General features: G+C 37.4%; 3 protein-coding genes across 3 annotated transcripts; 2 read left to right on the forward strand and 1 right to left on the reverse strand.

Annotated features, from left to right (window-relative positions):
• Positions 1-6,587: 6,587 nt before the first annotated feature.
• On the forward strand, positions 6,588-7,817 carry LOZ57_006488 (uncharacterized protein; the record flags this gene model as incomplete). The annotated part of the gene is made up of 2 exons (XM_049255506.1): positions 6,588-6,683; positions 6,756-7,817. 2 exons carry the CDS (start codon positions 6,588-6,590, stop codon positions 7,815-7,817), a joined length of 1,158 nt encoding a protein of 385 aa, XP_049105517.1.
• A 688-nt stretch (positions 7,818-8,505) lies between these two features.
• PUT2 (1-pyrroline-5-carboxylate dehydrogenase) lies at positions 8,506-10,423 on the forward strand (the record flags this gene model as incomplete). Its single annotated transcript, XM_049255507.1, has 5 exons — positions 8,506-8,556; positions 8,648-8,755; positions 8,819-9,114; positions 9,180-9,248; positions 9,298-10,423. The coding sequence occupies 5 exons, from the start codon at positions 8,506-8,508 to the stop codon at positions 10,421-10,423; spliced, it is 1,650 nt and encodes a 549-aa protein (XP_049105518.1).
• A 422-nt stretch (positions 10,424-10,845) lies between these two features.
• On the reverse strand, positions 10,846-12,646 carry TUB2 (beta-tubulin; the record flags this gene model as incomplete). Its single annotated transcript, XM_049255508.1, has 8 exons — positions 10,846-11,206; positions 11,260-11,594; positions 11,648-12,103; positions 12,152-12,206; positions 12,261-12,302; positions 12,358-12,383; positions 12,464-12,487; positions 12,536-12,646. 8 exons carry the CDS (start codon positions 12,644-12,646, stop codon positions 10,846-10,848), a joined length of 1,410 nt encoding a protein of 469 aa, XP_049105519.1.
• Between the last annotated feature and the right edge of the window lie 8,366 nt (positions 12,647-21,012).

Consider the following 21,012-nt stretch of genomic DNA (forward strand, 5'->3'; position numbering starts at 1 on the left):
AAAGAGATTTGGTACATTTGGAGCTGATTTCAAATGGGCAATGCTGACTGTTTTATGAACTTTTCATGAGTCTGGCAGATTCAGCTTGCAAGCTAACTTTTCTACTTTTTTTGTTATGGTAAAAGGTTCTGCATATTGGTCATCAAATTTTTGCAGTTGTTTGCTGAGCATGGTGGTATATTTTTTGCAAAGTTGGAGGTAAACTTAATCTTCTTTCTTAAATTCTGGATATCAATGCTTTTTATCAAAATAATGTTTTGCTACCATTGTTGCTTCATCAAGAAGTAGAGCAGTGTTCATCTTGACTGTGAATTAAGATTGGTCATTCAGTGGCCAGTTTAATACTGTTGAAAGTTTTGTATCATAGAGTATTTCATATGCTGATGTTTTTGTGCTGATGTTCATTGCTAAATTTAGATATCTTTGCAATGTAGATAGAAGTGTGTGCCATTGCAATGAGTCATTGATGCTTAGTAGAAGATGAATGAGTGCAATTTCAACTGTTTGATTAGTTCTTTCTGACTGACCATCCATTTGTGGGTGATAGACTGTTGAGTATAGTAGTTTGGTATTCATTTGGGCTAGAAGTGAGCATCATAACTGTGACATGAATTTTGAGTCTCTGTCAGAAATTATAACTTTGGGAATTGCCCAATCTGCTATACTGAGCCTGATGTAGAAAGCCATAGTTCAGTCATGGACTGTTCATGTTGTGTGGTCTGAGATCAAGACAATTCTCTTGGTATACTTATCAGTTACTGTCAGAAGCATGTTATATTGTCCATCAGATAGCTCTAGTATAAAGTCCATGATGATTGTGTGATGGAGAATCTTTGGGGTCAATATTGATTGATAGTCATCAAATAATTTATGATGTCTTGGGTGAATGCAGTTACATTGTTGACAATGTTGAATGTAAATTTGGACATTATGATGCATTTAATGAATGAAAAGTTCATGAAGTTGTGCTAGTGTTTGTTCAATGTCAAAGTGAGTTGGATCATGTGCTAATTCAATTATTGTAGGTATGCTTGTTTTAAGAATGCAGAGACTGTTGTGTCTGTTGTTGTGACATCATATAAGATCATTCTGTACATAGAATGATAATTTGGCTGTTGTTGATGAGTTAAGTGTCTGTGAGACTTTGATGAAGAATGGGTCTTAGGTATATTCTTCTATTAGTTTCACATGGAACTTTGAGTTAAGTTCAACAATTGTGATAGTGTACAAGACAAGAAAAGTGTGTGCTGATGTGTCAAGATTTGATTTCAGTCAGAATAGTGTGTCTGATATTATGTGGACTTTTTCTGACTTGTGATAGATAAGTAGTTGATATTGCTGTATATATGCTGTGGCTTGAACTAGATGTAAATTTAGTTTGTCAGTGGCTGTGATGTTCATTGAGATTTGCTTAGCTATGGCTAGAGTGGCAGTGTGATCCATGTATACTACTGTTGGATTATGGTTATTTAGAACTAAATGATGAGTTTTTTGAAGAGTTCAGACTAGACAAGAAACTTTAAGTTCTGTTGGTCAGTAGTTTCATTCAGCATTGTTGAGTAGTTTACTTAGAAACATAATTGATTCAACTAGTGTTGAAGATGATGGTGTGATAAATTGCTTGTTAATTATGCCAGTTCATGTACTTTTGACATAAAAAATCATGACTTCAAAGCCTTGTTTCTTTGAAGCATTGATGTTCATAAATAAGTCACAATTTGAATCATGGTGTGCTAGAAAATTTTCAACAGTGAAGTGCTTTTAAATTTTTGCAAAAGAATTCAGTTCTTGCTGTAATGAATTGTTCATGTAAGTTCTGTTAGCATAGTTTAGCTGTTTCTTGTCTTTAGATGATGCTTTTGTATTGAGTTTTGTTTTCCTGATTTGGAGTGGTTTGCTGAGTTGTGCATAGTAAGAAATGTATTGGTGTAGCCATCCTATTAAACCAAGATACATTTCCAGTTGATGTAAAGTTATTGAGAATTTTAATTGAGCAATTGCTTCAAGTTTTTCTTTTGCTGTAAATATGTCTAGGTCAGTAATCTGTTGTTCTAGGATGTTGATTGATGGAAATCCAATGAAGACTTTCTTTGAATTCAGAAAAATGTTCAGAAAGTCAAGATGATTAAGAATGATGTGAAGATGCTGAATATGCTTCTCTAGTGTTTTGGAGAAAATGACTATGTCATCTATATATATACAGACAAATTTTTTCCAGTGTCAGAATTCATAATCCATTTGACATTGAATATAAGAGACACTATTAATGTATCTCATGACTGCAACATTAAAAACTTTTTGGTCTCTGTGTGTTACCACTGTTAGTTTATCTCAGTCATCAGAATGTACTTGCCATTGATAAAAAAAGAATATGGCATCTAAAACTGTAATGTAGAAACAGCCAACTATGGCTGCTATTATATTCTCTTGTTAATGTAGTGAATAGATATCTGGAACTGAACAGACATTTAATAAGTGAATGTCAACCACTGGACAGCCTTTGACTATTTGCTGCCCATTTTCCATGACCCATTAGTATGCTATAAAGACTGGATAAGTGTACTTTACATGATGTAGACTGTGCATCATACAGTCTTTGCAGTGAAGTTTGTCAAATGTCTTGTCAATTATGACTTCTTCTTGTTTGAAAAGAGAATACTTTCTTACAGATTCTTGTGATTTAGCAGTGTCTTTAATTGAGATTCTCATTCATCAGTGTTGTGAAATGTTCACAAATGTCTCTTTGTCTTTTCATATGTTGTAGTGAGCCATGACTGTGTCAGTCAGCTTTTGGGTGTCTGATGATTTGCTGAATATGATGACTCCATTTGGTAGCTTGGTTTTCTCTAGTACTGGTGTGATTAATTTTATTATTGGTGGTTGTTGTGCTTATATGTGAGCTAAAGTTTTCAGCATTGAGATGTCAACATGATATGCAAAGTCTTTCTGAGCTTTCTCTAGATATCCAATGCAGACACAACATTTAATAGTGTAGAGAGTATTGATATTGTTTTTTAAAATAGTAAATGAGAGATTAGTCTGCATTACTTGATTATAGCATATTAAAGTAGAGTATTGGGGGTGAAAAATATAGTTTCTATCTGTTGATAGTGGTTGTTGGTTCTGAGTTCTAATTGATAGTTCAATTCAAGAATGTGGTGAAATGTTCATGATCAAGATGACATATAATGTTTGTTTTGATTGATGATTAGATTTTGAAGTGACAGTCAGCTGTGTGTGAATGTTATCTGCTCTTGCAAATATTGCATGCTATTGAAGAAAATCAAGAATAATGTCTTCTGATGCCAGATTGTTGACTCTAATGAGTATGTTAACTGACAGAGTGTTGACAACTTGAGCCATTATCATGATGTGAATGATGATTTTATCATCTTTTGAGTTGAAATCTGAAAAGTGTAGTGAAAAGCATGCTGAGGCATGAAATATCAATCTCTCACCAATTTCACTAACAGACAATGGTGTTAAATCTTGAATAGTTATCATTGGGTTCTGTTCCTGAAGAAATTTATGATTAACTAATGTAGAGCTGCACTCTGAGTCAAGACAACAGACTGTTAGTTTGAAAGAGTTCTTAATATAATTTTGCACTGTTGCATGTTTTCAGTGATGGAAGTTCTGTTGCATGTCTGAGATGAGATCAATGTGTTGTGATGCCACTATATTATGTTCAGAACTAGTGAGGTAGACTGATAATTCACATGTATTTAGATGTTTAAAGAGCTGATTTTGTGAAGAAAAGACTTCTTCACAATGATAGCAGATAGTGTGAGAATCAGCATTGATCTGATTTATTTCAGATTCTGAAAATATGTTGTCTTCAGAAATAATTAAGTTTTCTTCTGATTCATATAAATAATCCTCATCAACATTTATTGGGTCTGAATCTGTTATATATGCTTGTTGTGATCCTACTATATTATGGGATGGAGATGGTGGACTTTGTTCAGTTGATTTGGGCTGAAATTTTTGAAGCTGGTCATTTGGTCTTGTTCTCCATTGTTGATTATTTTGCATGTGGCTGAACTGTTCATAGAATTGACTAGTTGCATATGGGTGTCTTGTATTTGGTGCCTGAAATGTGACAGCTTTATAGAGAGATTGATAGATAGATGTCATATTATATTGATCAAATCAATTGACTTCTTTATAAGTCAATAGTTCACAAAAGATGTTCATTGTTGTGTCTTCTAGTGATTCATCTATTATGACTTATAGAGAAGTTTTAAGATGACATCATGCATGCAGTACAACTGTAAATTCTGAAGTGATCAGTTTACATTGATAAGCTGCTGTGGTGATATCAGTAAGATAGACTGCTGTTGACTTATTGTTACAGATGTTCAGAACTGTGTAGTGAATGTTATTAAATTTTGCTTGTGCTTGGACTGATGAAATCTGAAAATGTTTTTCAAGAGCAAAGCATCAATTATGAATGTCAACTGAATCTTAGATGAGAGCTTTGTGTGCAAGATCATTTAGTTTAACTGTTCATTAAATCATAATATTTTCACAGAGACATGAGTGCAATTCAGCTTCTATCTGCAGTGAGTCTTTAATCACTGCTGCTGCTTTAATTCTAGTCATGAAAAGATAAACATCTTTAATTCAGATCTTTTCTTCTCAGTCTGCTATGTCTCTTTCTCAATGACATGGCATATCTGAATAGAAATAGTCAATATCAGTGATTTTCCAGTTTTGCTGGGATATGAAGTTGTTAGTGGTAGAATGTTGGACTGATAAAACTAAAATTGAAAGAGAAGTAGATGATTCTCTGTGTAAGACTGCTAATTCTGAGTGTATAATTGTGTGCATATTTGCTGTTACTGCATCTATAATATGTTGCATATTCATGTCATTTATATGAGCTGCACATTTCTCTAGAGCTTTAATTGATGGTTCTGAAGAATTGTCAGTGTTTGGAAAATTTTGATCATTAAAGATCATGATTGCAATTAATTGTTGATTTTCTGTAGTTGTTTGATCAAGAGATGAAAATTCATATGTTGTTGGAGTAGATAGTTTCTGCTGTATTTAATTGAGAGTTGTTGATGAAATGTTGTTTAAATTACTGCTTTTGAATGAAAAGTTCATGATCAAGTTAGTTGAGAGATTACTTAGAAACTTATTCAAAATGACTTACTTACTTAATAGTGATGCTCTATAAGAAGATAGCTTTGTAACTATCATGATGTTCTGAATGAATTTGCAGATTGCTGTTCTGATTATTAATCAGTCAAGATTTCAGTCTGCTGAATAAAAAATGTTGAAGAGCTCTGATTCTGATTAAGTCAGTCATAAACTGTTCAGTGAAAGCACTTTAGAATTCTTCTTTAATATACAAGATTGATAAATGTTGAAGACTTAACTTTGCAGTAATGATATTTTATTATTTTTGATGATGAATTCTGCTAGATGTCATGTGCTGAGTGAAATTACTTGAGAGCTAGAGTTACTTCAGCTATAATTAATTATGTATTTAGCTGTTTGCAATACAGAATTTGAAAGAGACTCAATAATTGATCTGGTTTCATTTGCTGATTCCATTATTTCTTGTTAAATATGCTTAGAGTTTGTGAGTATTTCAGTAAGATTTTTTAGAATTTTGGGCTGTCCTCAGAGTCCCTGATCAAGCAAGACATGCTATCAGTTTGTTACCTGGCCTAGCTGAGCTATGGAATGTCTGTGCAATTTTGGTTGTGTAGTAGAAGATGATTCTCCTATTTCCTTTCAGCTTTGTGTGTAAGCTCAAAGGGCTGACTAAGTAGCTAACTATTCTGGTATTATGTACAGTAATGATTCCATGTCAAGATTGAACCAGATGTAGTAGATATTGTAGATTTGAAGTAATAAAGAGAGCTCAGAGTAATTCATATTGTATTAAGTTCTTGAAATCAGACATTTAATGTTGAGATTACCAGCTCAAATTGCAAATTTCAAATTTGTATGGGAATTCTGGAGTTTCTCCTATCTTTGTGAAAATCAGCTCAGATGCTGTGCTGGTCAGGCTCTGGCAGAATTACCAGAATGGGTTAGTTCAAAACACTAAATTCGCGCTAAAGAACCTTAGCAGCACGCGTCTGAGGGGATGAGGTAACATCATACCAATTGCGCACTGGTAACATCTGTGTTTGGAACCAGTAATTACCAGTCAAGACGCCTGGTGACCACCCGCCTGGGCACCTGGGGACCTGCGAACGGTAACTAGCGCCGATGAATTAAAGTTCCGAGTACCGAGGTGCCCCCCGCCCAGTCAAATCGGGGCTACTTTGTAATTTGTACTCCATACTCAAAACACCTTACACTAAACGACTTATGATGGCCGCATAGGCATTCGGCGAACAGATATGATCTCTATACTTCTCCATTGCGGTGCCTGATACATCAAACTTAGCATGGATTTCTCGACTTTTCTCCAAAAATGGAGCAGTCTCCTCACGTTTCCCTGTGACCTAGTGGGACCAACCCTCGTGCCGGCATATCTGCTCCTTGTCTATCTGTTACGAAATAGGCGGTGGGCGAGTATCGAGAAAGAATTCAACTTTCCTACACGTGAAGCATTCGCAACAATGACAGATGATGAGGCGTGGAAAATTCAGCAGCAAATTGGGCAGTTGGAATTCCCATTTACTTTCTTAAAGGCGCTGCAATTTGCTCTATTCAGGGTATGTATCATGTAGGGTCGCCAACTAACGCCCCTATTGGTGCAACCCATGCTAAATGGGATGCGGATTTAGACCTACGGCATTCCCACGATATCAAGTCTTTTAACAAGAACATCTGAATTCTCCTGTCAACAGAGCGCAACAAAACGGTATGCAGACACCGCTGTTCTGATAGCAGAATTTATGGGCAACCCACCCTCTTCTCCACGAAGCCGAGATGGTATAGCTCGTATGAACTATATTCACTCCATGTATCGAAAATCCGGGAAGATTCTTGACGACGACATGATGTACACACTCAGTCTCTTTGCACTTGAACCGATCCGGTGGATTGATCGATACGAATGGCGGTCTTTAACCGACTTGGAGAAATGCGCCTTAGGGACATTTTGGAAATCAGTTGGCGACGCTATGGAGATCAACTACGGGAAATTACCCTCTTCTACTACAGGGTTTAAAGATGGGCTTCAGTGGCTAGAGGAAATCGAGGCGTGGAGCCAGGCGTATGAGATCAAATACATGGTACCTCATGTTGACAATAATCGGGTTGCAGAAGAGACCGTTGAGATTCTTTTGTGGACCGTGCCTCGTATCCTCCGGCCTCTAGGGCGAAGAATGGTATATTTCCTGATGGATGATCGTTTGCGCGCATCGATGATGTATGGTATACCTCGGAATATTGCTATCAATATTCTATCCCGATTCGCTAATAATCTTAATTCAAGGTATCATCGCCCTGGCTGGCTATACTGTTTCATTTTCTCGAAAATATTCACAGTGCGAAAATTCTTTCTTCGATATCTATCCCTCCCCCGCCCAGAATATTTCAAGGTGCGACGAATTACCACCGATCCAGCTGAGCCACCTCCTCACTTCCTTCTCAGTTGGGAGGGCGCCCCATACTATGTGCGACCGACATTGTGGAACCGCTGGGGGCCTTCCGCTTGGCTCGCAAGGCTACTTAAGCTTCCTCTCCCAGGAGATGGCGGCGACACCTATTATCCAAATGGATATGATACACCTACAGTAGGCCCACGCGCTTTCGCAGGGAAGGGACGAGAGTATCATGAGCAGACAACAGAGCGACTATTGAAAGACCGACGAGGCCAGTGTCCATTTGTTGTGTCCCGGTGAGCTTCATGCTTTGAGTGGGATTCATCGGCCGAGATTTAAATGACCGGAACAGCGATGACTATGTAGAAAGGTCCCAGGGCCGCTGGATGATCTAGAACCCGATATTCCTTCACCCTTAGTTAGTTAGATCATGCATGGGCCTTCTCACTGCGAAAGTCTCTGATCCTGGTTGCTTTGCAACGCCGTTGTCGGTGTTCTTACGGGGTACCCTGTATTCCGTATCTCCAGCATATTATAGAAGTAAGTTAGTAACCATCGCTAGCGATGGCTGTCATGCACAGCCAATAGGCGACCGTGAAGAGATGTCATTTCCCCACTAGATTTTCCCATTCTCCACTTCAATGTCAGTGAGCTTGGCAGGGTAGCCGCAGACTTCCGCTAGTATCCGGGAGTACCCTCTTCAGGTATCTCCGCAGCCATTATTTACGGATGCAGGTACTTGTTCGGCGCCGACAACAGCGGTCTCCCAGTCCTCCATCGCCGCCCCTGCCATCCCAACTTCTATCCCCTCACTTCATAACCATAAATCAGAAGCGCGATGCTACTTCTTGGTGCAAAGAATCTTGCCCCTCTTGCTGTGTCGTCTCGAAGTCTTATCCAACCTCAGATAAGAAAACCCATAAGAATACGATATCCCGCCACTTGGACTCCATTTTATCATCGATCATTTTCTAGCACACCGCCCATCATGGCCAATCTTGCATCTTTCAGACCGCCAACCATCCAAAACGAGCCGAATGTAAGTTTTAGCTTTTGGGTGATAGCTTCTTGATTGGATAGAGACAGTATTCATGGAGAAACGACGTACTAAGCTTGTTCCTTACGGCTAGAAACACTATGCTAAAGGCTCCCCAGACCGGGAGAAGCTCCAAAATGCCCTACAAGCATTTAAAAACAAAGCCCCTTTACAGGTTCCTCTCATGATCGGTGGGAAAGCTGTAAGTGATATTTTTTCCAGTTGTACTTTCCAATGGATGGAGCTGAGAACGAATGCTATATAGATCAAAACAACATCCATCGAGACTCAGCACAGCCCCTCGGATCATACCCAGGTAGTGGCAAACTACCATAATGCCACCGAGGAAGACGTCAAAGCCGCAATTGACTCTGCTTTGGGAGCAAAAAAGGCCTGGGAGGGTCTTCCGTTTGCTGATCGCGCTGCCGTCTTTCTGAAGGCTGCAGATTTGGTTAGCGGCAAATACCGATATGAGATAATGGCAGCAACAATGGTTGGCCAGGGAAAAAATGCGTGGCAAGCCGAAATTGATGCCGCTGCGGAGCTTTGTGACTTCTTCAGGTTTGTCATTAATTCCCACCCTATCTACATCATATTTCATGATAAATATTCTAACTATTATGAAGATTCAATGTGCACTATGCGTCTGAACTTTACACTCAACAACCTGTTCACAATGCTGCTGGTGTTTGGAAGTAAGAATTCCCCCAAAATGACTACGGACTTTCATTAATCCTTAGTCAGTCGAGTAGAATACCGTCCACTGGAGGGATTTGTCTATGCTATCTCTCCGTTTAATTTCACCGCTATTGGTGGGAACTTACCCGCAGCCCCAGCTTTGATGGGGAACACTGTCGTCTGGAAACCGTCACCCTATGCTATCGCAGCCAATTACTTAACCTACTGCATCCTTGTCGAAGCTGGGCTCCCTCCAGGAGTGATTCAATTCGTTCCAGGCGACGCCGAAATGGTCACCCGAACCATTCTCGGTCATTCAGAATTTGCCGCGTTGCATTTCACAGGCAGCACCGCCGTTTTTCGATCGCTCTATGGTAAAATTGCTCAGGGTGTTGCAGAGGGGAAGTACAAGGGTTATCCCCGTATTGTTGGTGAGACTGGTGGCAAGAATTTTCATCTTATCCACCGCAGCGCCGATATCTCTAATGCAGTTGCAAACACTATTCGTGGTGCATTTGAGTTCCAAGGCCAGAAATGTAGCGCTTGCTCTCGCGCTTACGTCCCTGCTTCCATGTGGGACGAATTCCGCACTCGACTTGTTTCGGAGATGGAGAGGCTCAAGATTGGGGACCCGGAAGACTTCACTAACTTCTTCGGCCCAGTCATTCACGAACATTCTTTCGCCAAACTCTCAAAGGTCATCGAGGATGCGAAATCTGATAATTCCCTAACTCTAATTGCTGGTGGCAAGTACGACAAATCCAAAGGCTATTTTATCCACCCAACCATCTACTCAACGACAGATATCAACCACCACCTCCTCTCCACCGAGCTATTTGGCCCCATCCTTGCCATTGTCATCTATGATGATTCGGCGCCCAACTCTTTTCAGTCTATCTGCAAAACAATTGATAGCACTGGTGAATACGGCTTAACAGGTGCTGTCTTTGCTCAGGAGCGTGAAGCGATCTTCTATGCCGAAAATGCTATGCGCGCTACGGCTGGAAATTTCTATATAAACTGCAAATGTACTGGTGCTGTTGTGGGCCAACAGCCTTTTGGCGGTTCAAGAGCCTCTGGCACAAACGACAAAGCTGGCAGCCAAGCTCTTCTCAACAGATTTGTGAGTATGAGATCTATCAAAGAGGAATTTGTTGCCATTGATTATGTACTATATCCCAGCAATGACTAAATTTAGGGCAAAATTGTGGACAATTGGCTCTCTTAGGGCAAAATCTTCCTTTATTTTAAGCCCTTTCGGAAAAGTCAATAAAAGTACATACCTATTGACTTATGTTATAGCCAATATTAATTGATGCTCAAAGATGATTGTGATTCAAGTTAAGTGAATGGGAATGAACATATATATATGATGACCATGAAGAATTTGTATTATCAAATATCATTCCATGTTTAGTATTAAAAGAGGGAGGTATTTATCGCTCACACAAACAAGTCGATGCTGACATTCAAATTGAAAAGTACACACCATGATATGTCAACAACCTGTTCACTCTTCTCCTTCCAAAACTTCTTCCTCCACACTAATCAAAACACAAAGAGAGAAAATTAGCCTTTGTCAATTTTCAGCTTTTAAGAGGCAGGGAAAACCTACTACTCCTCTTCACCCTCTGAAATTCCCGCATCTTGGTATTGCTGGTATTCGCTGACTAAATCGTTCATGTTGCTCTCAGCTTCAGTAAATTCCATCTCATCCATGCCTTCGCCAGTGTACCAATGCAAGAAAGCCTTGCGCCGGAACATGGCAGTAAATTGATCTCCTACACGCTTAAAAAGCTCTTGAATAGATGTAGAGTTTCCAATAAAGGTTGAGGACATCTTTAAGCCCCTTGGGGGAATGGAGCAAAGAGCGGTTTGGATGTTGTTGGGGATCCACTCGACAAAATAGGTGTGGTTCTTATTTTGTACATTGCGCATCTGGTCCTCAACTTCTTTCATCGAGACTTTGCCACGGCTAGGAAGCGTGTTAGAACTGTGGCACCTGGAACTCCGAAATAGTAAACTTACAAGATAGCAGAGCAAGTGAGATAGCGACCATTACGGAAGTCAGAAGCCGCCATCATATTCTTTGGATCATACATCTGCTGCGTCAACTCTGGAACAGTAATGGCGCGGAAAGAGTAAGCACCACGGCTGGTAAGCGGCGCAAAACCGACCATAAAGAAGTGTAGTCGAGGGAATGGGACCATATTAACAGCGAGTTTACGAAGATCAGAGTTTAGTTGGCCTGGGAAACGAAGACAGGTGGTGACACCAGACATAACAGCGGAGACCAAATGGTTAAGATCGCCGTATGAGGGGTTGGGAAGCTTGAGAGTTCTCATGCAGATATCATACAAAGCCTGTATTTTGTTAGTAGAAATTGATGCCTCAAGGCTTATAGCAACAACCGTACCTCATTGTCGATACAAAAGGTCTCATCAGAGTGCTCAACTAGCTGATGGACGGATAGCGTAGCATTGTATGGCTCTACAACGGTGTCGGAAACCTTTGGAGAGGGTACAACAGAGAAAGTAGCCATCATCCGATCTGGGAACTCCTCTCTGATCTTGGAGATTAGGAGGGTGCCCATACCAGCACCAGTACCACCACCAAGAGAGTGGGTGATCTGAAAGCCTTGGAGGCAGTCGCAGCCCTCAGCTTCACGGCGAACGACATCAATGACTTGGTCCACCAACTCAGCGCCCTCGGTGTAATGGCCTTTAGCCCAGTTGTTACCAGCACCGGATTGTCCAAATACAAAGTTATCAGGCCGGAAGAGCTGTCCGAATGGCCCTGAACGGACAGCATCCATTGTTCCGGGTTCAAGATCGACGAGAACAGCACGAGGTACATATTTCCCACCAGTAGCCTACATAGACTTAGCAATCAATTGAGAATGAAAGGCAATGTAGTATACCTCGTTGAAGTAAACGTTCATACGTTCGAGCTGGAGATCAGATGAGCCAGCATACCTTGGTCACGTTAGCAACATCAATATTTAATTTTGTGAGTCCGTAAGTACTCACATGCCGGAGCCATCGAGGCCATGTTCACCGGAGATAATTTGCCTTTGAATACATATGAGCCTTCAACTTCTATCATATTCATGACAATTGGGCTTACCAGAAAGCGGCACCGATTTGGTTACCCTGTGTTTCGGGTATCTTAGGTCAGACCTCATTCATTCACGGAAATCTAGCAAATCACAAGATATAAGAATTTGACTTACACACTGGCCAGTTTGAAGGTGGACCTAAAATACATGAACAGACGAGTCAGCAATTGTCCAGTTCCGAAATACTTCAGGGATCTTGTGGATTGAGGAGTCATGACTGGCGGGGTCTCGATGTTTTTTGTCCAAGAAAAACAAACGCGCTGTGGCACGAGAAAGAGGGCTTACAATTTCACGCATTTTGGAGAAATCTATAGTATAGTGATTGGTTTATGTTAAGAATCTGCGCAAGAGAAGCTGCTTAAAGCGAATGGTGTTGTTGGGGTGGAAGAGGATCGCGAGGCGGTGAGGTTGAAAAGGAGAGAAGCTAAGCCAAACTGAGTGAGTAACTAACGTAATTCATCACTGAACGACCGAACCCACAAAACAACCACTTTTTCTACTGTAGGCCCTCTACTTTCAAAATTCAATAAAATGATCAATAAAGCTGGTATTGAATAAGTGATTGAAGATCTGCACTTACAGAAAACTTCTAATTATGCCAAAACTGCTACAAAGTATAAAATTAATTTAACAATATTGACATATTATTTTAAAGACATATGGATCTCTACTACTCTAGAAATGAAGTTATATTTTTATATTTAAAAAATCTTACAGATATGCTGCTGCTGTCATTGATAGGCTGACTGTCAGAATTAGACTGACTGCAGGGACAGGAATTTCCCAACTGGAATCCTGTCATGCCCACTGTAGGCTAGGCCTGCGGCCTGCCCTAAGACCTAGTACTGTATTAGTTAGCATAGCCCTAACCTCACCAGTACTTAAAGCCACACTGGTTCACTTCCACAGAAGGTCAGCAATGAGTTCTTCTCTTACTATGCATATAGCAAGCTCCTGCAATACTACTTTGATACTATAAGTGCAACTTAATAATTTTTCCTACACTGTAGACTTGATACATTGTTCTTTAGCATCTATCTTATAAACTGTCACTCTACAGTTCTCATCACTTCAATGTGAAACACTCATTAAGTTACTTAGTTAGAAAATTTCTTTCTATCTTATCTCCTCAAATTTGACACATTTTATGCAGCAACAAATGCAATTCCACACTGTTAGATACTATGACTGAAATCAGAAGTGAAATTAGAAAGAGACAACAAAAAGATTCAGCTTGTCATTCACACACAGCACTTAATATGAAACACCATCAATTCTAAGTCAAATTCAATGAAAATATAGTCATTGGAAAGTTCTTGTTTCACTTGATTATTCTCTTCATTTTGATCTGGCAATTCACTGTGGTGGGTGGGAAATCTCACATCAAAGACTGGATTGTCAGTTTTGGCTACTCAGACATAGACTGACTGCAGGGACAGGGATTTCCCAACTGGGATTCTGTCTCTAATACACTAATAGGAAATTGGGATGGGACTGAGACTTGATGATTCAAACTGAGATGGAACTGGGACTTAATTTAAAGAGATTGAGATTATTTAATTAGGGATAGAGATCCCCAATTTTCCTAAACTTAAAATAAAATCTTATTTTATACTATTTTTAGTATCAAAATCATATACAAATGTATATATGCATTTTGACTTTATGTGCCAATTTTTCTATTTTGTTATAATTTGGTGTAAAAATACACTTTCAAAATAAAGTTTGAAAAAAAATTAAAGTTGTTTGAGAGATAGAAAAATCTAGAGATGGAACATAACATAGAAAATTTGAAACTGAGAAGAGAATGTGACTTTTATTCATATTTTGAAATGGAATTGAGACTAATTTTGAAATTTTGAGAAGGGATTGGAATCAACTCAATTGAGATTGACATTCAGTCTTGTCTCTTTGAAATTTCAAAGGGACTTCAACAGTCAGTCTACTCAGACATTTTGTCTGATCATCACAACACAATCACATCCACTACAGTTCTGAAACATTGAAAATTGATTGCATTTATGATAAAGAATCTATATTCAAGGGAAAAATACTTGTGTTCTCAAACTGATTAAGAATTCACTCAGTTTTGATGGCTCTTCATCAGTCTCTCACAGTGAAAAGTTTTTGTGTTTCTGACTTACTAAGTTTTAATCAGCAACATCAAAGCTGAATTGAAGTCTGAACTTACATAATTATTCCATCAAACTCTATTATATTTCATCAAAGTGGTACAACTGCAGAACACAGCCAAAAGTCCAGCAGAACATAGAAATTTAATCACAACTCAGTCAAAATAAAATCTTTTTAAATTCAGTTTGATATTTCTAATTCTCCAATCAATTCTCTATCTCTCTGATATTCAATCAATTTTCTCTGGCCCTGATATCCACCTCTTAAAAGTCAAAATCAATTGTCAGTTGAGATCAGCAAAATGTAAAACTCCATGCTGTGGTCTTCTTACATTCATTCCATCATCTAAAAGAGATTCATAAAATCTTCTTAATGCTTAGATGATCATGCTTCATGGCATCTGAAATTTGTAAACTTTATAACTAACCACATGATCTCACTAGCAAAGCTGAACACATAAAATCTGCCACAGACACTTCTTTATAAAGATCAGTGGCAATATATCTAGAGACTCTAGATACTGTTGTAGCAATATAAGTTATCTCTCTCTCTCTCATACTTAGATCTCTTTGTAACCATCTCTCACTCAACTTAATCTCATTTATGAAGACTGTAAGTCATTGTCATGTTATCTGCAACCATCTGATTCTCACAGTTTGCCACTCAAATAAGCAGATGGTCTGACAATGATTTTTACAAGATAGAACAACTGAGATCAAACTGAATTCTCAACTCTTTTCTTAGTATCAGAGTTAGCTGAGACACTGAGTGTGACAATAAATCTGAATGAAAGCACAACTCAGACTAAGAAATCATCTTCAGAGAACACAGAATTTCTTGAGAACTTAAGAGAGTGAATACATCTTATGAAAAGAATTCAAGAACTACAGCAAAGTTTATAAACTCTGAATAGAAAGCATAAGTGAACAGAATTACTTAATATTCTAATTCCTAATTTAAATTCTTCAAAGAAGAGTTCAGTCATCAAGTCTTCACAACATAAGATCAACTACTAAATCAAGACCTATGCAGTCTATCAGCAGTTTATCTTTTAAATAGAATTCATCTGAGATGCTAGTGGTCTGAATGACAATGAAACTCTGAAGTACACAGTTACAGAGTTGGACTATAATTAGAAAGATCTTTGAGAATCACACTCAGTTCAGAACTCTATTCTGAACATCTGAACTGAACTTAAACAATTTCTACTTTTATGACTAGATGATTCTGAAAATCAAATTCAATTGATCTGGAAAAATCTTTTCCATCTTCATAAAAGAGATAATGAATCAGACTTTGACTGATTGCAATGATTTCAACAACATTTGCAACAAGTGAGTGAAGAGACACAGAGTGTAGATAAGTTCATCAAACATTTTTGTCTATGACAATATGATAAATCTATACACAACAAGCTGAACAAACAGAAGAATCTCTTAGAGAAACTGAATGAGATTCAGACAGTTGTGATGTGATTACAATCTAGTGTCAAGAGTTTCACTTCCAACCCAAAGTCACAATTCATCTCAGAGACAAACATCAACTGTGGTGGAACATCATTCTATTCAAACTGAGTCTGTGGATCATGAGGTCAGAGTTATAGAAACAAGATCTGAATTTCATTATGACAGAGAGAAAATCAACATCAGAGAATCTTCAATTCTCAGTTTATGAACTCAAAGTGAGAAGAAAAATCAGATAAGAATGCTTGCTATAATTGTGATGAGACTGATCACTATGTGAATAAGTGCATTAAGTCAAAGAAGAAATAGAGGTTTGAGAAGCAGTCTGTAGATAGAATGAACATCAAGCAATTGAAATTGTCTAAACTACAAGCTGTTTTCTTAATCACATTGTTCATCAGAGTTTGTAACTCTGAAGTAGAAAAAGAAGTTAAGTGAACTGCTGTGGCAGACTCACTATGTTTCTTTCTGATCATAAGTCTGAAGCTTGCAGTAAGACTGGGTCTGAAGATTCATAAGATAAATGTTAAGATGAAGACTGCAGAAAAGAATCATTTCAAGCTAGTATTTGAAGAAATTATGAACATTTTCTTTGAGACACAAGATACTATGAATAATTGACAGATGTTTAATGAGCAAGCATTGATTGCTGATATATCTGAGAATATGATGTTAGATCTCTTTCAACTACACTATCATGATTCTATTGTTTCATTTGAAAATCTGTCACTTAAGTTTCATAAACAGAGTGGATTAGATTCTATGACAAAAATCAAGTCAGTTTCTCTAAATGAACTTGTCAATGGTGGTAAATTCTTCTATGTAATGAGAATTCATAAAAGTGAACAAGTTACCATCATGAATGTGAATCTGCAGATATCAAACAGTTACAAAGATTTAATTGATGCATTCAGTGATGCAAAAGATGCTTTCTTACTTTCTCATCAGAAGAATGATCTAGACATTGAGTTGTTGCTGAGAACAGTGTCAAAGTTTGGCTCCATTTATTGACTTTCAGAAACAGAGACAGAGACTTTACAAGAGTATGTCAACTTCATTTTGTCAAGTGAATTCATCAGACTCTTCAGATCATCAGCTGGATCATTCATTCTGTTTGCAAAGAAGAAGAATGGGAGGTTACAAATGTGTGTGAATTATCAGAACTTGAATTCAAAGATAGTAAAGAATCAATATTCACTTCCACTGATTGAAAACATTCTGAATTGAATTGAGAAAGCTAAGATGTATATTCAGCTGAATGTGAAGAATATGTATCATCATTTATGAATAAAAAACAGAGATGAATGGAAAACAGTCTTTCAGACTTCACTGAAAATGTTTGAATATCAGATGATTTCATTTGAACTTATGAATGCATCAGCAGCATTTCAGTCATACATCAACAAGACACTGAGAGAGTACTTAGATGTCTTTGTGGTGGTGTATCTGAATGATGTTGTGATGTATTCTGAGAATGAGAAAGAACACACTGAACATGTTTATAAAGTGCTCAAGACACTGAAAGAGACTGAACTCTATTGCAAAAGATTTAAATGCTGATTCAGTGTTACAGAGATAGACTTTCTAAGATATGTGATATTGCCAGAAGATGTTTCAATGAAAAAAGTCTGAATGAACACAATCATTTCTTGATCAGAGTTCAAGAATTGCTGAGATATTTAAGTCTTTTTAAGATTTGCTAACTTCTACTGATGGTTCATTCCCAAATTCTCCAAGCTTGTGCTTGGTTTAACTAGCAGATTAAAGAGTGGGAAGTCAGGGAAGAAGCAATTTAGAAAGAAAAGAAGAAGAAGTGAAGAAGTGAGCAGTTCACTCAGCTTTCTTACAAAAGAAACTCATAAATTCTTCTATGACTTAAAGAAGACATTTACAAAGCAAGTGATGATATATCACTTTAATTCAAAGAAGAAAATCAAGCTGAAAATAGATGCATCTGAATTTACTGTGTCTGAGATTCTCTCACAGCTACAGAATGATGATATGTGAAGATCAGTGGGATTCTATTCAAGAAAAATGATTTCAGCTGAGTACAACTATGACATTCATGATCAAGAATTGCTAATTATAGTTGAGTCATTTCATCAATAAAGATGCTGACTAGAGAGATCAATTCAATCCATTTTTATTCTGACTGATCATGATAGTCTCAGACATTTTGAAATTTGCAAGAGTTGTCAAGACAACAAGTACAGTGAGCTCAGAAGTTGTCAGCTTTCTGATTTAAGATTGATTATGTGAAAGAATCAAAGAATTCAGCAGATGATTCTTCACAAAGATCAGACTATGCTAAAGTATTGAAATATGAAAATACTCAAGAGTGTGAAGCAGCTGAACAGCTCAGTTTCATGCTAATCTATTCTGATCAGTAAGTTGAGAAGAAAGATCCAGAACATGTCTTGTCTAACAGAAATGTGCACTCTGTGAACAGAAAGATATGTTATGAATCAGAACAGACTTACATAAAGCTGCTTCTGAATAATACTCATGATATTCAAAGATTTAACAATGAGTTATGAGATGTTAAGCAGCTTATTCTGAGTAATGTTCTGAATGAAACAGACTCACAAGAGACTGCATCTCTGAATCTAATGACAATGTTATCTGAGATTCTTGCTGGTGACAATCATGCAATAGAGATTAGAAAGAGTCTTCAGTTAGACTCAATTAAGTTTGTGAACTGAACAGAGAAGAAAGACTGTCTTTTTATGAAAAAGTGTCTCTATATATTCACAAGTGAAGCTCTGCAAATTGAACTGATTAAAAGACATCATGATTTATCTCTGATGAGTCACTTTGCAAGTGAAAGAACTTATGAACTGCTAGCATGCAGATTCTATTGATCAAGAATGAAGAAGCTTGTGAAAGAATGCTTTGATGTCTGTGATGTTTGCTTGAAATTCAGACAGATCTGAATGAAATGACAAGAAAAGATGTCTTCTTTGTCAATTTCTGAAAAGTCTTGAGAACACATTGCAATGAATGTGATTACAGATCTTCTGTTAAGTCAGAATTTTAAGAGAGTGAAATTCAACTGTATTTTGATCATTATGAACTGATTTATGAAGATATCTCACTTTATTTCAGTCAGAAAAAAGCTGACATCTGAACAACTTACTGAATTAATTATATATGAGCTAGTCAGATTGCATGAACTTCTCTCAAGCATAGTCTCTGATTATGAGTCAATATTTATAAGTGAGTTCTGGAGAGATCTGTTATATCTTCTTAAAGTTGATAGAAGAATGAGCACAGCATTTCATTCTCAAACAGATGATCAGATTGAAAGACTGAATAGTACTCTTGAACAGTATTTATAAAGCTTCATCAATTATGAACAAGATGACTGAGTTGAAAAATTGTCCCATGCAGAGTTTGCTTACAACAACTCTAGACAATTCTCAACAAAAAAGAGTCTTTTTGAGCTTTTGACAGTAAGTCATCTGCAGATGAATTTTCTGAAAGCAGAAATATTAGCATCAGTCACAACTGAGTCTCATAAACTAACAGATCAGTTGAAAGAGCTGCATAAGACAGCTCAGAAGAGTCTTACAAAGACACAAGTCTATTAAAAGAGCTACTATGACAAGAAACATACTGCAGTATCATTTTACAAAAATGATCAGATATGATTAGATCTTTGTAACATTAGAACAGCACATTCTAGCAAGAAGTTAGATGTTCTCCAGCATGAATCATACTGAATTATGGAAAAATTGAGACCCCAAATCTATTGATTGAAACTATCATCAGAGCTGAAAGTACACAATGTATTTCATGTGTCTCTTCTAATCAAACATAAGAAACAGAAGAGAGTGAATAGTCAATCACACCACTTAATTCATAAGACATTCCCTGTGAAGCAAGAGTATCAGATACAGAAGATTGTTGACTTCTGTAAGAATGACTGAGTGATTGAATATCTTGTGTGATGACAGAGATATGAGAAAAGAACTTGAAAGTCTTCAAAAAATGTGAGACATCTAGATAAGAAGCTGTTTAAGTTTCATAGAAAACATTCAGATAAGTTCAGTCTATGTCATATTCTGAGAATGTGCACTTAGAGAGATCTTGTTAGATTTGTAAAGACATTTACAAAGCAGTTAGAAAATGATTCATGAAGCAGAACAGCAGTAGCTCAAGTAGTGAATTAATTTAGAAGAAAACTCAGTGTGTAAAAGCATTTACAACTGTCAAGAAGTGATTCATAAAGCAGACATAGTGAATTTACTCTAAAATAAAAGAAAGAACTAGACTATTAATGACCAAAGCTCACAAGAGAAAGAGAAAACTAGACTATTAGTGATCAAAGCCCACAGTAACAAAAGAAAGAAAATAAGAGAACAACTCTAAGAATTGAAAGAATAAGTTTTGTGTGTCTGATAGACACAGTTATTACATCTGTTTCTATCAAGAGAACTTGCAACACACTGTTTCAATAAGAGATTTGAGTTACTCTGACATGCTGTACATAACTGCTGAAGATAATTATCTGTCATGATGATCAGAACTTCTTTCTGAAGCTGAGCTCTATTTTTCAGTCAAGCAGAGTCTGTTGAATCAGTAAGAGTTGCAGACTGAAGAGAAGAAAAAGCAAGAAGTCATCTTTCATGATCAGATGAATTCTGATCTGAAATTAAGAATGAAAGATGACTCATGATAACTGACATTCTGACTGATAAGTTAGCAGCTGGAGCAGATGCTGAAGAAGCAGAAGCAGAAGCAGAAGCAGACACAGCAGACAGAGAAGAATTTAATGAAACTGACTTCTAGAGAAAGAAAAGCATTAGCTGAAACTTTAAATATCATTTTGTAAATGAGTTTATGAAGCAGAAACTGTCATATAGATTATGTTATGAAGCAACTCAACATATCTTGAGTGCATCAGAGACAGAATCAATGCTTGAGAATGAATGCAGTATAGAAAAAAGCACAGATCAAGAATGAGAATGTGATAGAAATGAATCAGACTGAGAAAAATGAGATGATGCATTATTAATAAGAATTTCTGATCTGAGAGATGAATGATCACTCTGTCTCAAGATCTGA

This window comes from Ophidiomyces ophidiicola (assembly GCF_022830035.1).
Source record: "Ophidiomyces ophidiicola strain CBS 122913 chromosome Unknown scaffold_44, whole genome shotgun sequence".
In the NCBI taxonomy this organism is placed as follows: Eukaryota; Fungi; Ascomycota; class Eurotiomycetes; order Onygenales; family Onygenaceae; genus Ophidiomyces; species Ophidiomyces ophidiicola.